The following is a 15,847-nucleotide window of genomic DNA, read 5'->3' on the forward strand; positions in this document are numbered from 1 at the left end:
TGGTTTTACATTGTCTTGCAATTAAAAAAATCTCCAATTTCATGAATAGTAAGGGATGTCATAATACTACTTTAAGAGATTTTTATCCATTGTACCAATGTTTTGTTCCGATTTGTGATCCTAAATCTGAATCCTTCTAGAAAAACAAAAAAGGTTCAGAACCCAATTTATCTGGCTCCCACTGGGAACCAAATATTAATAGAATCTGGAAAATGAACTGTGATGACATCTGTGATGTGATGGCATGTCTTGTGAATGAAAAACGGAAAAGGTCTATTTAAATTTTACTGTAAATGTAAACTATGTCCTTCAAAAAACCTATTTATTATGGTCATACAAGCATTACTGCTACATATTGGTAAACAGCAGAGTAGCTGACAAAAACTGGCATCTTGGTTTCATGGTCCCAGTTCTCAACATTTCAATCTAAGCATTACACACCTAGGAACAACTAGTGTAATTCCATGGCAACCTAATCCACAGGTTTCATCTTCAAATTGTTGACCTTCTTTAAACTTCTGAGCCCTGAGTTGTCAGTAATAATGATACCAACCCAAGTCTCTAACCCTAACATAAACCATTACTAGACAAGCAAATAGTACTTTTTGAGGGAAAAAAGTAAACCGAATTCAATTTTTTTGTTCATTATTCTAAATAGGGTGGGAATTAGGGTTAGGGTCCTCAGTGATGATTTAGACCTCATGACTTAGGGCAGTGTAGAAATTGTTCCACATTACACATATGTCACAAGTTAATGGAAAAGAAATATGTGTATTACTGTAAAATTGGTCTTGTTACCTTGACATAGTTTGGCTTCAGACAATGAATGAAGGAAGTTTTGCATCTAGAATATCAAAGAAAAATACAGTCACAGGTTATTCCTAAAGGCAGAGTTAAAATCAAGAAAGCCTGAACTGCAAATGTTTTTAATAATAAATCCTATGTTTTGTGTTGACATCAGTGTCTACTGTTTGTTTACTTGTCAAAAAAAGTTGCTGTATAATCATAACTAAACTTCTATCAAATGAATCTGTCAAAACTATTTAATATATGCTTCAAAAATGATTTTTGCCTGAAAGATTAACAGTGGCTTTTACTGGCATTGACATAGGGTCAACAGTAAATGAAGACAGCACTATGAATGGAACCCATTTGCTAAAACTGTATTTTCTACACAAGCAGTGAAAAAGTATCCCTTCTGATGATACTGAGCTGGCTTCCAAACAAATCCACAGATTTGATAATGATGCTCTGTATCAGCCAATTTCCTCTGTTGGTACCTCTCCAAGCGGGTGGTAAGTTCAGTCAAGGACTGGAGGAAATGCGAAGCAGCAGTAGTGGACTGTTGGCGCTGGCCCCTTCTCTTCCAGCCCAACTCTGTCTGCTGAACATAACTGTCTTGAACCTTCTGGAACAGCTCTGACACCATCTGTGGCCATATAAAAGTTATAATGTATAAATATCCCTATAAAATATGCAATTTATCCGTAGGTACTTGATTCTACATATGAAAAACAGTTTAAATCTTAGAACATTGTAATTCTCACCCATTCTGGTGAGAACTGTTATAAGAATAGGCTTTATATCTAAACACAAAGTGTTCCCTCAGTTGGAAAGCCACCTGTCTCATAACTTTTAGTTAGAGCCTACACCACCCACAGAACATCAAAGATGTCCTTTATTGGACTAAATTTGGTCAGCTCTATCAGTTATGCCCTTTAAAAAAGACTTTAAGACTTTGTTGATATTTGGTTATAAACTAAAAGGATACTGGAATAATATCTAGCATCTGATGAAAAAGAAAGGTGGGCAGTGAGTGAGGATAGACAGTGATGAGCATCAGAACATTTGGATGTTGACCACTTTTAAGGGCGCATTGTCTCTTTTAAGGAACAATAAGGTAAATATCAAACTAGCAATAAGATTGTTTACATTTATCTCTCAGTGCAGCCGACTTTAATCTGTTAAAATTAGATTGAAAATATCAGAAACTGCTAATTTTATGGATGAACGTGTTGCAGCCAATTACTGTATAAAAGATGGAGGACACTGTTCCCATTACTCCCACTGTGCAAAAGCAAAGCCAAAATGTCCCTGCAATCTTGCATTTTTGTATGGACAGTAGTGACTGGGGATACACTCAGTGTCAAACTCCCACCCACACACCCACAGGATGTGACCGTGAACAATTCTTCACAGCTGTGTTACTGCCATAGTCAGTTTTTATGAATAGTAAGTCACTATCCTTATTTTAGACAAAGATATGCCATCAGCAGCCCAGTTATTGTAAATATCAGAATTATTAGCAAATTGACTTTTTTCTTTTGAATTTTTGACATGAAACTGAGGATGATATAAAACAAACTGAAGATTTTAACAATACATCCATCCATTACAAACTCATAGCCTGGTAACACAGAAGTGAATCAAGCTTTGTTCATTTTATTTAATAGCATCACTTAGAATCTACATTACTATCAAAAGCTACATCCACCTTGGGGAAAACAAAATAAGAAATCATTACTTGGCTCCATCACATTATTAGAACAATGACTGCATAAAAGATGGACAACATAGTTCTACTTCCTCCCATGGCAAAAAAATGATGGCAAAATGTCCCATTTTGGGGAAGTCTGTGGAGTAGTGACTTGGGGTGGAGTTGCTGCGTTGAAGATGTCAGGGAGCTGCAAGTCAAATACTCTTAGAGCACAACTTGACAATGTTGTGCTGCAGTGTTATGGTATGGAACCAGCAGACCACAGAAAATGACATGGCACTTTAAATGGTGTAGTAGAAGGTCAGTAGGATGTTATTACTGACAGAGAAGGAGTTCAATTTTCTAAGGAGGTACATTGACTGGTGGAACTTTCTCAGGTTGACCTCAGAGTTGGGGAGAACCTCAGGTGGCTGTTGCAGATGGTCCCCAAGTACTTGTACTCCTTTATGATCCCTACAATGACCCATGGATAGTGATGAAGACAGCCACTACAGGCAGTAAGTTTGCCCACTAACAAAGAAATTATCAATTTATCATTTATGTATTTATTTTGCCTGTCCTGTCCAGCACTGTAGCAAACAGTATTATTGTCTGAAGGCCAAAAAAATGCCCAACAGATTTATTTTTCCAAGTGGACCAGAGGGAAAGAAAAAAAGAGGTAACGAGTTGAGAAGGCTCCCAGTATCAGCTCGTTACCTGTAAAAAACACTCATGGGAGCTAGTAAGCTTGCTCATTGATTGCAGATCAAACACATATTTCCTTCATGAGAATGAGAATTCATTTATAACTTTTCTGAAAAACATTTTGCTAGATTTATTTGATATTGTTCTGTCTCTCACTGTTCAACAAACCTACCATTAAAATTATAGACTGATCATTTCTTTGTTAGTGGGCAAACTTACAAAATCAGCAGGGGTTCAAATCATTTTTCCCTGACTGTATATATTTTAAATATATAAATTTTCTAAATCTAACTGGGGCTCGTGGTGGCCGCGGTGTTCCAATCCGAGACAAAAATGGACGTGTCCTCCTTACTGCAGCTGAACAAGACCAATGATGGGTCGAACACTTCCGCGATACTCTGAACCAACCTGAGCCACCCCAACGGTTCGAGGCCGAAGACCTGGCACCTTCCATGGATCTTCTTCCTGTCGATATCGGACAAATCAGCATCACTGAAGTCAAGACAGCGATTCGACTCCTCAAGAGTGGAAAGGCCGCAGGCCTGGACGAAATCGGCTAATGAGCCGATGTTGTTGCAGAAAGGCGCTTCCGCTTTGCGGGCCATATTTTACGCCTACCCCCTCATCGCCCAGCTAAGATTGCCATGACATGGCGTCCACGCACTGGCAAGCGAAAGCAAGGCCGACCAAAGACCACATGGCGTCGAACATTCATGGACGATCTGAGAACTGTCGAAATTGCCTGGGACGAAGCTGAAGCAGTTGCTGCTGACCGACATCGATGGAGAACACTAGCTGCCCGATGCACCGCCCGGCGTAGGAGGAACTAAGTCTAGGTCTAAGTCTAATTTTCTAAAGGACTGAAATAGCATCATTATGTAAAAGTCAAGAGCGTCCGTGCCTGTCCAGGGATAATCTGAAGTACTTCTAATATATATATGTATGTATGTATGTATGTATGTATATATATATATATATATATATATATATATATTTTTATTTTTTTTTTTTTTTGCCTGTCCCGTTTGGCTCTTTTGCCATCAGAATTATTGTCTAAAGGCAAAGAAAGATGCCCAACAGATTTACTTTACCAAATTGACCATCCCAGCCTTGCCATAATGGTCCATTTGATTCACCTTTTATTGTTTATTTTATTTTCACTTGCTGAATACGGGACAGACTTGACTGGAGGAAAGAAGGGGAGAAAGAAAGAGGGAAAGAGAAACAGCTGAGAAGAGGGACGGGGGAGAAGGGCAAAAAACAAAAACCAACAGAATGGGCAGCAAAAAAAAAAAAAAATGCATATATCGATCACCTGGATCACCTGTTGAGAAAGAAAAAAGAAAACAAGCAGAAGAGAACAAGAGTAATAGAATAAACAACATCACAATGATATATGGGAATATGACAGTAAATACTAAATATTAAACATTATTGTGCAGCACATAAGATCAACAGAACACAGTGTGCTTTGAGGTAGGAGCCAAAAAGGGTGTAGTTTGTGGGTGTGATCACCCGTGTGTACACCTGTGAGCATGGACGCGCTTGTTTTTTTAAAAGGTTCCTTCATGTAATGATCTGCTAGAGGGTGTGGGGGGCCACAGCCCCGTCCTCCAGGGCATGAAGCAGGTATGGAGGAGATCAAAACTCCAGACATCCAGAGGCCCCCAGAACACAAGAGACCAAGGAAGACCAACAGAGGGGCAGCCGCGCCACTGTCCCAGAAAGAGCTGAGGAGAGTCCCAGATGAGGGTTCACTCAGCAGCCGCCGAGCAGAAGCCAGGGGGAGTTGCAGTGATGCGCCCATGAGCTCCGCCGGCAGCCAGCTGTGCCTGAGTGACCGAGCCCCAGGCCGAGAGGCCAGGGGCACCCCACCTCTGAAGTGGCCCGAGCGAGCCCCAGGCTCCAGGCCCCGATAAGCGGCCGCCAAGGAGTGAGCCGGTGTGTACCTGGACGCCCATCCCCAGACACAAAGAACCACCAACGCATCGATGTCTGAGGGAGTCCGCCACTGGCAGGGGAAGTGGTGGTGGGGGGAGATAGGCCTCCAAACCTTGGAGGGCCTGAGATGTCCCCAGGGAGGTGGTGTCTGATACCCAACCTGACATATAGACACAGACATACAGGCACACACAGATACAAACATCCATTCCCACCCTCATGCTCTCATATGCACTTACTCCACACTCAACCAACGTGGAGACAGACATAAAGAGACGCTGTACACACGATCACACTCCCCAAGTGTACTCTACGAACCGGGTCTAGGTACCCTTGCCCCTGGAGGGGGGAACTGCACCCAGACCCAGGTGGTGTTACCCTTTTCCCTCCGGTGGGGAGAGGCAGACCGCCCCGACTCCGCAGCAGCAGGGAGGCCCCACACTCCAGACCGCAGTCGGACGGCCAACTCCTCCTCCTAGCCCCCCCGCTCCAGCAGGTCGCAGAGAACGGGGGTGAGACAAGACTCCAAACCTCCCTCCACCCGCTCATTGTAGTGTTGATGCATGTGTGTTCTAAGGTGCATTTAAAACCCAGGAGGGCATGGAGCTACCTGCCAGAGAGCAGCAGGTAAGCGCATAGCCCCTCCTGCTAGCCCTCAATGTCTACGTGTATTTAAAATTGAGAGGTGGGTAACGACGCCAGGGGTGAGGTGTACACCCTGATGGTAACTTGGATTCCGTGTATCGTGCCCACCCCCAAGATCCTATATGTATGTTTAATGAGAGTGTGAGTAATGTGAATGTCTAAGTTGTGGGATAAAATTGAGGCAGAGGCAGCCAGAAGGGGACAGAGGGGGGGTTGCCTCCTCTGCACCCTGGTGACATACCCCTACTCCAAGGCCCTGCATGTGTGGGTGGTTGTGGTGGAGCGGGAAGAGGGAGGCAGCTGGAGATGGGGAGGGAAGGAAGGGAGGGGCAAGTGACCCCTCCCTGGGGCCAGCTCCCCCGCTGACCCCAGTAGGCACCCCCATACTCCACAACCCGCCAGGGGAAGGGGGCCCAGGCCCATCCAGACCGGGGCCCAGTGCAGCAGCGCCTCCCGGCCCCACAGAGCCCGGGACAGTCCACCCAACCCCACCACAGAGAAAACTGCACCCACCCCACCATCCACTCATCTTCCAGACTACATAAGACAATAGACGCCCAGGCTGAGATCTTCCTCCACCTCTCCTGTATCTCCCCATCCTGCAGAGAGAGTTCCTGAAGAGAGGAAAGCTCCTGCAAGATGTGACAATCTCCCCCACCAGTTGAAGAGCCCCCCAGGTGGCTCGACGCACCGGCGGCACCCTGCGGCAGGGCTGGGCCCCCATGCACCCACCCGCCCACAACCCCGGCAACACACCAACCAGGACCCAAGCCCCCGAGGCCCGGCCAGGGCCCCAGCCCAGAGACGGAGCGCCCCCAGAACCTCACGCCCATCCCGGACCCACCCAGGGCCAGCCAGGCTACCAGGTCAGTAACCCACGTCCGTCAGCACAGACCCTCCCCTAGTCCCGCTGCACGCAGCCACGAGGAAACAGTCACCTGAGAGCCAACAGAGCCCCTAACCGGACATGACCGCTACCCCGGGTTGAGCCCCCAAAGGAAGATGCCTCCGGGGAACCCCCCCGACGCCCTAGGCCTGTCCCTACCCCCACACCAATCACAACAGTGAAGGCGGGACCAAACTATGACCCCCCCACCCCCACTAGGTGATGGAGCTGATCGAAGGAGCCCAGAGCAATTGATCTGATGTGGTGGCAGAGGCTGTATCAAGACTAATGTAATCTAATAGATAATTTCTATATTGGTTAGAATTAAGATTATTTTTATTTTTCCAGTTCATGAGGACAGTTTTCTTGGCTATGCATAGGGCAGTGAAGACCATATGGGCTATATTCTTTTCTGAAGTGACATTATCTAAGCTGCCCAACAAACACACTAAGGGGGAAGTTGGAATGTTACATTTCAGACACTTTGATAAGTCTTCACATATCTCGCGCCAAAACTTCTGAACTGGTGGACAGAACCAAAGAGCGTGGATATAATTGTCGGGTGAATTGGTTTGGCAGTGTGAGCAGTTGTTGGTAGACGTAAAGCCCATCTTGAACATCCGATGACCTGTATAGTGCACTCTATGTAATATTTTGTATTGAATTAATTGAAGACTGGGATTTCTAATTAGATGAAAGGTTTTTAAGCAAATCTGAGACCAGAAGTTTTGGTCTAAGTTAACTGATAAATCTGCTTCCCATTTTGCAATAGGAAGTGATATTGATTCATCTGTTTTAGAAAGCATTCTGTATATTTTGGATAGTAATTTGGGGGTTTTAAGAGTAAGAAATTGAACCACACTTGGTGGTGTTTGTAGTTCAACTTGACCCGGTTTAAATTTCTTTTTTACTATGGATTTAATTTGTTGATATTCTAAAAATCTTTTCTTGTTGATCCCATATTGTGTAACTAGTCCGTCAAATGAAATAAATTCTGTTCCTTCTAGTATATGTTCTAAATATTTGATTCCTTTACCACTCCAATCTGAAAAGTTTATCATATTATTGTTTTGTAATATGTCAGGGTTGTTCCAGATAGGTGTACATTTGCATGGGATTAATGAAGACGCCGTCAATTTTAGAAACTCCCACCATGCTGTCAGAGAAGAGCTGATGTTGATGCTTTTAAAGCATTCATGTTGTTGGATGTTTGATAAATGGTAGGTCTGAGATCTCTAGATTATTGCAAAGTGCTTGTTCTACATCTAGCCAAGGTTCATCTAAGAGGGTATGTTTTAGCCATCCTGAGATAAACTGAAGCCTGTTGGCTAAGAAGCAGTGCTGAAAGTTAGGTAGTTCTAATCCTCCTCTATCCTTGGTCTTTTGTAGTGTTTTTAAGCTTATACGTGGGGGTTTATTTTTCCAAAGGAATTTGGACATACATGAATCTAGAGATCTGAACCAATCTTGTGGCGGTTTAGTTGGGATCATTGAGAATAAATAATTTATTTTTGGCAAGACCATAATTTTTATAGCGGCAACCCTTCCCATGAGTGATATGGGTAGACATTTCCACCTAGCCAGATCATCTTCTACCTTCTTTAAAAGTGGGATATGGTTTAATTTAGTTAGATCTGCAAGCTTGGGAGAAACATTAATACCTAAATATTTTATATTTCCCGATTGCAGTGGTGTAGAAGAGGAATTATGGAGGGAGCAATTAATCGGTAGGACTGTAGATTTTGACCAGTTAATTGAGTAATCTGATATTCTTGCAAAAGAGTTTATCAATTCAATCACCCCAGAGATATTGGTTTGTGAATTTTGGAGAAAGAGTAACACATCATCCGCATAAAGGCTGATTTTATGTTCCACGTTCTTGCATTTTATGCCCTTAATTACTGAATTCTGTCTAATTGCTGCTGCTAGTGGTTCAATAAAAATTGCAAACAGTGAAGGGGAGAGTGGGCATCCCTGCCTGGTGCCACTCAAGAGACAGAAGCTGGAGGATGGCTGGTCATTTGTTCTGACACAAGCTGTTGGGGAATTATATAATATTTTTAACCAGTTTATGAAAGAGGATCCAAAACCAAATTTGTGTAAAGTTGCAAATAGAAATTTCCAGTTAACTCTGTCAAATGCTTTTTCTGCGTCTAAAGAGAATATTGTAGTTTCTAGGTTTTTACTGTATGAGTAGTCTATCAAATTAAGTAATCTACGTGTATTTGTTGATGAGTGCCTACCTTTTATGAAACCAGTTTGGTCAGGATGAATTAAGAGGGGGGTTATTTTCTCCAGTCTCTTTGAGAGAGCTTTGCAGATTATTTTAAGGTCTACATTTATAAGGGATATTGGACAATAGCTTGAGGGATATACAGGGTCTTTGCCTGGTTTTAGCAGGAGATTAATGTTTGCAGAATTCTTCTTCTAAGTACTTCTAATATTACACAAAACAAGGTTTATTATCTTTATAAAGTTGTGGGCTTTTCTGGAGCGGGTCTATGTTGGAGGTCTGAAGAAGATTGAACTTCAGTCCTCCAAATTTTTTTTTTTTTTTTTTTTTTTTTTTTTTTTTCCAAATTTTTCTGACATGATGTCTGTCTCATTTGGTCAACAGAACATCTGGCACAGGACAATTGTGATGAAAGGAGGAAGTTTCTGCAAACATCTTGCTTCTCCCTTACTTGTCTTTCCTCAGGATGGATGTTGCTGTAATGTGATATAATAATATCTGCATCCTGTTGTTAAATGAAAAAGACAAATTACACTTCTATCATTTATAAATCGAACTCTTCATGTCACCAGGCTGGAGAATAGTTTGAATGTATAATGGATGTAAAACTGTTTAAATCTATTTTAGATCCTGTTTTATAACTTTTTTTTAAAGTTCTGAGACAGAGTCCAGCCCCTCTTCTGGAGACTGGCCCCAGAGCCCAAGCCATGCGTTGAGGTGAGCCCAGTACCAGGAGAGGATGCTTTAAGTGCATATGGTTATGCATAGCAGATGTTGACAGATGTTTGATATATATATATATATATATATATATATATATATATATATATATATATATATATATATATATTCACCTTGGTTTCATCTGCAGTACTGACTGTAAAATGCTTCCACATAGCAACACTCTTTTCTATTTGATTGCCCAAATCCATGTGGGGAGTTTCAGCTAAGTTAATGAGTGACGGGAAGCTATGCTAATTAGTCTATAGCCTACATCTTGCTGTCTGCAAAACGAACTTAAACTAAGTTAAACGTACCATATAACTCCCACAAGTGCATAAAATTCGACACAACTACACAAACATCATTTTAGGTTTTTAAACCGAATGTAAACGTTACTCTGTCAACAGCCTATTTGTAAATTACTGAGCAACAGAGCTACGTAACAGAACGAACATGCGAGCACCCGACTGCAGTCGTCAGCGATGCAGGGCAATGGAAAAATCTCCCAATCTTTGCGAAAGTTATAAACTGCCTCCGGAACCCAGTTAAGGTACAAAAAAATCTATTCAACAAAAATAGTGATGCAGTTCAGCCTTTATTCGCTCAGCCGAGCCTCTCTGTTGCTGTGTGGAACAGCCTGTGTCAGTCACCTCTTTCACACGTCACTCACTCATCCGGGCATGCACTGCGGTCTCATAAGGAAACTCAGCTTTTTGATATAAAGTTTTTCTTGTTCCCGAATAGAAATATTTTTTAAAGTATTTGTTCGAAAGAACTATTCGTAAAAAACACGTTATTTGTGGTTTTCCAAATACCGTATTCGGGTTCGGCTCCACCCCTTCCTGGCTCACAATGCACCCGACCCTACAGTGCCTCCTGGACAAACCAGATGCTCGCCCTTGAGCACCCTCCCCGGGCTTGGCTCCAGGGGAGGGCCCCGGTAACCCGATGTTCTTCTCAGAGGGGTCTTCTGAATCACTCTTTGTCTGGTCCCTCACCCAGGACCAATTTGCCATGGGAGACCCTACCAGAAGCCCTCAGCCCTTGTGTGTCCCTGGGATCCCTGGGACACACAAACCCATCCACCACGATAAGGTAGCGATTCGCAGAGGGGAACTTAAAGAGTCATACACTTTAAAGTCTTATTTTTTTTAAATAATTCTTGTCTTTCCATTTCCATATGTCCTGTCAAAACCAGACTAGCTCCTGTTTCAAAGTCGTCCCCCTGGATAAATGACAGCATTCTCTGTCTAAAGCGTTGTTGTCATAAAGTTGAGCGATCATTTAAAGGACCTTTTTGTTTCTTTTTACACTTCAGTCCGAGATGCGAGGGCGGCCTATTTCTCAGACCTAGTTTCAAAGAGCAGAGGTAACCCCAAGGTGTTATTTGACACCATTAGTGATATTGTTGCTCCTGCTCCACCTGCTGTCCCAATTTCCTTCAAATGAAGATTGTGAAATTTTCTTTCTTTGTTGAAAAAAATCAGTAATGTGAGGAGCAATAGTTCTCCTTCTGTGTCTCTGTTCTCTGCTCCAACTCAAGCTAGACCTGTTATTTTAGAAAGATTTTTACCTGTGTCCTTAGTTAGACTGAGTTAGTCAAATTAGTTGATTTGATGAAAGCATCCTCCTGCTCTCTTGATATTTTACCTGGATCTTTGTTTAAAAATGTCTTTCAGTCTATCCGTCCCTGTGTGCTTACAGTTGTTACCTCATTGGTTTCTGGTCAGGTCCCTGCTGTCATTCACCCACTGTTAAAAAAACCCCAAGGTTGACGCTTCTCTGCTTAACATTTTTAGACCAATTTCAGAACTGCCATTCATCGCTAAGATGTTAGAAAAGGTTGTGGCTAAGCAGCTTATAGCTGTTCTGGATGAAGCATTCTGGATAAATTCCCATCTGGCTTTCGTAGAGCTTATCCTACTGAAACTGCACTTCTTAGAGTCTCAAGCGACATCTTGATTAGACGTGTTGCAGGAGAATGCTCTGTTTTGCTGATGTTGGACCTGACCTCTGCCTTTGATACTGTTGACCATCACATTCTACTAGATGGGCTGAGACACTGGGTGGTATTATCAGGGTCTGCTTTGGACTGGTTTGCATCTTATTTGTGTGAACCTCGGAGGAACCTCGTTGTGACTTTTGACTCAGCTCTGATTTTGGATGTGCGTGCTAAATCTCTGGTTTGCTCCTGTTTTTATCACTTGAGAAATACTGCTGACTCCCATTGTGTCACGCTCAGAACTGGAAATTGTCATACATGCATTTGTTTCATCTTGTTTGGAGTATTGTAATTCTTTTTTCAGTTTTTTATGTAACCTCCTTGGAACGTCTGCAGGTTGTTCAGAATGCTGCTGCAAACCTTCTGACCAAGTCTTCCTAGTACTCTCATGTCCCACCCCTGCTGATCCAGCTGCACTGGCTCCCCATTAAATTCAGAGTCCACGTTAATTAATGACTTTGAAATTTAGAGCTCTGCATGGACAAGCACTAACATACATCAGAGATCTTTTACATCCATACATCCCCAGCAGGTCACTGAGGTCATGTGATCAGGGCTTGCTGGTTTTCAAACATACAAGGCTGAAAACGAAAACGAAAGTTAACAGAGTTTTTGTAACAGACTCTGGAACTCTCTCCCTTTGAGCCTGAAATCTGTGGACTCGGTGGTCTCGTTTCTTTTTTTGGTTAATTTTCTTTCTTTTTTTTAAAAAAAAAACTACAAGTTTCTCTGGTGATAGATTCTTAAAATCTTCCAACAAGATTAACTGGCGAAGAGATTCTTGAAGTGAAGAGAGTCTCTCTTCACTTCCCTTGCGTGTGTGTATGTGTGGGTCAAGATGTGACCCTGTGAACGACTCCCCTAAATCTGCTGGCCTGATAGTCCAGCAGTTCACCTAAACAAAAGGCACTTATACTTAAACATTATACATAGATGTGTTTACCATACCATTAAACAGTATGAGAAGGTACGACCTCTCGCATGACCTTAGGATGTGTGTGTATATGCCAGAGCACTCTGGAATGCACACAGCGTCTTTGCAGACTACTAAGGATCAGACCTTCTATGAACATGCAATTGATTATATACCTCTAAGAATATATGATTATATATTTCTAAGCATAAATGAAAATCCACAATATAAACCTTACAGCATCACCAGTAGATCAACTGAAATCTGGTTACACAGGATCAAAATGAGGTAAAGTAGGAGGCTCTTGAGGTTCCACCAAGACGTTTGGGGGAGTTGCCATGGTCCACTTTCTCCAGATTGCTGCTGACGGAGTGAAATAGAACCCTGGTTTTGCCTTTGCTGACTTCTGGTCTGATCATCTCAGTCTGATCAGTTTCCTGCTGTGAATCCCAAGTGTGATTAAAATTAAGCTCAGGACCTGATGGCTAGATACAGGTTCTGAAGTAGTCAAGGAACTCTGGACCATCACAGTGACAGCACCATGTTTGACTTTAATGCTGGTGTTTTTCTGAAATATTTCTTTTACTATAGAAGATTCAGTTTAGTGCAGTGAGGCAGCACAGCTCTTGTTGATCAAGATAATTTTAGGCAAATGCTGAGAAAGGTCTTGTGTTGTTTTTGGGTGGCGCTGTCACTTGGTGTTCGCTCTCTCTGCGGTAGAGTATCACTTCCGGTTCCTGTTCCAACACACAGTGGTGTTTTTGAGTAGCTTATCTGCATTGCAATTTAATTAAAAACTTTTAGATAACTTCTGTTTTCATAGTATAATCTTAATGTGCCTCTCTGTGTACTCACTCCCTAATTTATAGCCAAAGCATTCACTCACTGTGTCTTTGCTGTTTCGCTAGCTTAGCTTAGCTCGTTGACGACTCGCTAGCAGCATGGCCTCGTCGCCTGTCCCTCCTGCACTTTCCTGCTCATTGTGTCAGATGTTTAGTTACTTCTCGCCCTCCTTTAGCAGTAATGATACTTGCAACAAATGTAGCATATTTGCAGCTCTGGAGGCCAGGATTACTGAATTGGAGACTCAGCTTTGCACCGTTGAGTCACCCATAGCTAGCCAGGCCCCTGTAGCTGGTGCAGCCGAAGATAGCGTAGGCCCCGCTAGCTGTTCCCCGGCAGACCCCAAGCAGCTGGGGAAAGAGGGCGGCTGCGTGACGGCGAGGAGGAAGTATAGTCTTAAACAGAAGCCCCAGGTACACCACCAACCTGTTCATATGTCTAACTGTTTTTCCCCACTCGGCGACACACCCGCTGGGGGTCAAACTCTGGTAATTGGCGATTCTGTTCTGAAACATGTGAAGCTAGAGACACCGACAACCATAGTCAATTGTCTTCCAGGGGCCAGAGCAGGCGACATTAAGGGGAAATTTAAAACTACTGGCTAAGGGTAAACGTAAGTTCAGTAAAATTATAATTCACGTCGGCAGTAATGACACCCGGTTACGCCAATCGGAGGTCAATAAAATCAATATTGAATCGGTGTGTAACTTTGCCAAAACAATGTCGGACTCTGTAGTTTTTTCTGGTCCCCTCCCCAATCAGACCAGCAGTGACATGTTTAGCCACATGTTCCCCTTAAATTGCTGGCAGTCTGAGTGGTGTCCAAAAAACGATGTGGGCTTCATAGATGATTGGGAAACTTTCTGGAGGAAACCTGGTTTTGTTAGGAGAGACGGCATCCATCCCACTTTGGATGGAGCAGCTCTCATTTCTAGAAATATGGACAAATTTATTAAACCCCCCAAAATATGACTATCCAGAGTTGGGACCAGCAAGCAGAGTTATGTTAAATAACTCTGCTTGCGCTTTTCTAGTCCCTAAGGACCCCAAAGGACTTTACACAACCTGTCATCCACCCATTCACACACACATTCATACACTGGTGATGGCAGCTACATTGTAGCCACAGCCACCCTGGGGCGCACTGACAGAGGCGAGGCTGCCGGACACTGGAACCACCGGGCCCTCTGACCACCAACAGTAGGCAACGGGTGAAGTGTCTTGCCTAAGGACACAACAACCGAGACTGTCCAAGCCGGGGCTCGAACCGGCAACCTTCCGATTACAAGGCGAACTCCCAACTCTTGAGCCACGATCGCAGAGTTGCAGTCTTACACGCCTCTCTGCAGCTTCTCTCCTCCTGCTACCCCCCCAAAACCCCATTTCCATTGAGACTGTGTCAGCTCCCAAACAGACAAAAAACAAACAAAAAACCAGCAATAAACAACTTAAACATAAAAAAAAAATCACAAAGAAAGAACAATACAGTATCCACATCTGAACCAAAGAGTAAAACAGTGAAATGTGGATTATTAAACATTAGGCCTCTCTCTTCCAAGTCTCTGTTAGTACATGACTTAATAATTGATCAACAAACTGACTCTGCCTTACAGAAACCTGGTTACAGCGGGATGATTATGTTAGTTTGTTATCCTCCATCGTCCACCTGGGCCTTACACAGAGTTTCTGTCTGATTTCTCAGACTTTTATCTGCTCAGCTCAGATAAAATAATTATTGTGGGTGATTTTAACATCCATGTAGATGCTAAAAATGACAGCCTCAACATGGCATTTAATCTGTTATTAGACTCAATTGGTTTCTCTCAAAATGTAAAAGAACCCACCCACCACTTTAATCACACTCTAGAACTTGTTTTAACATACAGCATAGAAACTGAGCATTTAACAGTATTTCCTGAAAACCCTCTATTATCTGTTCATTTCCTGATACCATTTACATTTACAATAACTGATTACACAGCAGTGGGGAGTAGACTTCATTACAGTAGATGTCTTTCTGAAAGCGCTGTAACTAAGTTTAAGAATATAATCCACCCACTGTTATCATCTTCAATGCCCTGTACCAACATAGAGTGATATAATTCTCAAACACGTAGCCTAAAGCAGATAACTCATAAGCTGGAGAGGAAATGACGTGTCATAAATTTAGAAGATCATCATTTAGCCTTGAGAAATAGTTTATTGCTTTATAAGAAAGCCCTCCGCAAAGCCAGAACATCTTACTATTCGTCACTGATTGAAGAAAATAAGAACAACCCTAGGTTTGTCTTAAGCACTGTAGCCAGGCTGACAAAAAGTCAGAGCTCTGTTGAGCCAACCATCCCTTTAACGTTAACTAGTAATGACCCATAATCATCTCACAGATGTAATATTATCTACAGCTATCTTTAGTACCATTGATATACAGGGTGGGCCATTTATATGGATACACCGTAATAACATGGGAATGGTTGGTAAGT

At 42.7% G+C, this 15,847-nt stretch overlaps 1 protein-coding gene across 1 annotated transcript in view; it reads right to left on the reverse strand.

The window, feature by feature from the left end:
* myo15b (myosin XVB) overlaps window positions 1-15,847 on the reverse strand; it is a 116,752-nt gene that overhangs the window by 72,350 nt on the left and 28,555 nt on the right. The window contains exons 6-7 of the mRNA XM_040038600.1: window positions 1,281-1,429; window positions 799-844 (exon numbers count right to left, since the gene is read on the reverse strand). Coding sequence (XP_039894534.1) covers window positions 799-844; window positions 1,281-1,429 — 195 coding nt within the window. The remainder of the gene's footprint in view (window positions 1-798; window positions 845-1,280; window positions 1,430-15,847) is intronic.

The sequence above is a fragment of the Simochromis diagramma genome, unplaced genomic scaffold (genome assembly GCF_900408965.1).
Source record: "Simochromis diagramma unplaced genomic scaffold, fSimDia1.1 OVJJ01000617.1, whole genome shotgun sequence".
Classification (NCBI taxonomy): domain Eukaryota; kingdom Metazoa; phylum Chordata; class Actinopteri; order Cichliformes; family Cichlidae; genus Simochromis; species Simochromis diagramma.